General features: G+C 39.5%; 1 protein-coding gene across 1 annotated transcript; it reads right to left on the reverse strand.

Moving 5' to 3' along the window:
• Positions 1-230: 230 nt before the first annotated feature.
• On the reverse strand, positions 231-1,364 carry LOC143983924 (carbohydrate sulfotransferase 6-like). Its single transcript, XM_077484445.1, has one exon. The coding sequence runs from the start codon at positions 1,362-1,364 to the stop codon at positions 231-233; it is 1,134 nt and encodes a 377-aa protein (XP_077340571.1).
• Between the last annotated feature and the right edge of the window lie 680 nt (positions 1,365-2,044).

Here is a 2,044-nt window from a genome sequence, read left to right on the forward strand (position 1 = left end):
AATCCACTTTGCACTGCAAGTGCACTTGGAAATGCAGTCGCTGTAGATCTGAGGGGGACATGCAAGGAAAATAAATAACAGAATTTTAGCTTGCATGTGATTAGATGATAAAATCAGCAGAGCTTCCCCTCATTTCAGATCTACCCCTTAGATTTAGAGTGACTGCCTTTCCAAGTGAACTTTCAGTGCAAAGTGGATTTGCCTTTCGTAAATAACCCCCTTTGTTTAGTTCATTTCAATGACCATTCCTTATTTACTAAATCCAAAGTTAAGTTTTTTTGTTCTATTTGGGATTTAGCTGGTTTGTAGCCAAACAGATCCATTGCCTCCTTGCAGTTCTGTTGAATCTCTTCTACAAGATGAAAGTCCATAGCATTTCTCCATTTATAGGGCACCTTTGAAGAGTCTCTTGAGAAAGTCATGATCTCTTTTGTATCTGCAACCTCTTTATGGGTGACATTGTAAACCCACTGTTCCAGGTCCTTGGTTAGATGGAGGCCAGCAAAATTGTACATTTTTTTAATGTTCTTAAGAGGTTCATTAGAAAGGTCCTCGTGTCGAATTGCCATGTATCGCCCTTGCAGCACCTCAGCTACTTTAGCCACTCTGTTGATGTCAACCTGAGCCTTGCAAATCTTCTGCATAACCCTGCTTGTTGCAATATTTGTATTTCCTTCATTCTTAAGTAAAATCTTATTATCCAGTTGGAAGTCACAGAATAGCCTTGAAAAAGCAATAGCTCGAGGGTCCCTTACAAGGTGCAGAATACGAAGATCAAGGGCGGGGTCTCGGAAAAGGGGAAGCAGAATAGACAGGTCAAGAATACGGATTGTCTTCATCACCACGTGGCTGTATGTCTTGCATGTTTCTCCCATTTGATCCAGCGAAGTGTTCATGCAAGAATGTGTACACTTCAAATGGTCATAGCCATTGATAAGCTTAAAGGCTGAACAAGTTGGTGGGGTGCAGAGTGCTCGAGATTCTGCATAGAACAATAATTCAGAAACACGTTTTCCACCTCCAGGAAGATACTGATGAAGAGGGGACACATCGCAGGTGAAAAGTGATCGTAAAAGATCTCTTATGGGAAAATGCAGAAGCTCGGAACCTTCATTCCGAAACTTGAACCAGAGGCTGTGTCCAGGCTCAAAGATGTAAAAGACGTCATTGTGATGGTTGAAGATCTGCCCAAGGAATGAAGAACCCGATCTCCAGGATGACAAGATAAGGAGATGGACCGATTTATTTTTGGGAGCAGAGTGTGGTGAGTGTGTAGAGAAGGAAGTTTTGTAATGAAGAAATGTGGATAGAGAAAATAGAGATCCGAAGAATAAGAAGAAATATTTAGGAGGTGATGACATCATCAGAAACCAAGCAGGAACGTGGAATGACCGGGGAAGGCCAGGAAGTCTAAAATCCAATGAGAGGTGAGAAACCAGAGCTGTAAAAAAGTCGAAAATTATAAATATTAGTAAACGGGAATTATAACAGATGAATAACTGTGATCAATTATAGAATACTGTATGTCCTGCCAATTTTTTTTTTATTTTTAGTTTTTTTTAGTTTTGAATGAAGTTGAAAGGAAACCATTTACAATAATATGTCAAGCCCACATTTTTTTTTTTTTTTTTTTGGGATAAAGTTGAAAAAAAAAATAATTACAGAATATATCCAGCCAAAACTTTTTTTTTTTAGTTTTGGATAAAGTTGTGAAGAATACATGATTGCTTTTTAGCCCTTGTACACACGGGCGGGACATTCTGACAACCAAATCCGTTGGATTTTGTCCGACGGATTTTGTCCGAAACTGTTGTATACACATGGTCGGACAAAGTTGTCGGAAAATCTGATCGTTCAGAACGTGATGATGTAATTTCGTTACAATGGGACTACGTTCAGGCTAGTAGCCAATAGCTTTGGTCTAGGAATTTGATCTGAACATGCGTAGCACTTTGTCCGATCGGAATTCTCTACACACAATCGGACAAAGTCCTATCGGATCATGTTGTCTCAAAATTTTATAGCCCAGCTGGAAAACTTGGTC

Source organism: Lithobates pipiens, unplaced genomic scaffold (genome assembly GCF_037356315.1).
Source record: "Lithobates pipiens isolate NorthernLeopardFrog02 unplaced genomic scaffold, aLitPip1_a1.2 Scaffold_1, whole genome shotgun sequence".
NCBI classification, from domain to species: Eukaryota; Metazoa; Chordata; class Amphibia; order Anura; family Ranidae; genus Lithobates; species Lithobates pipiens.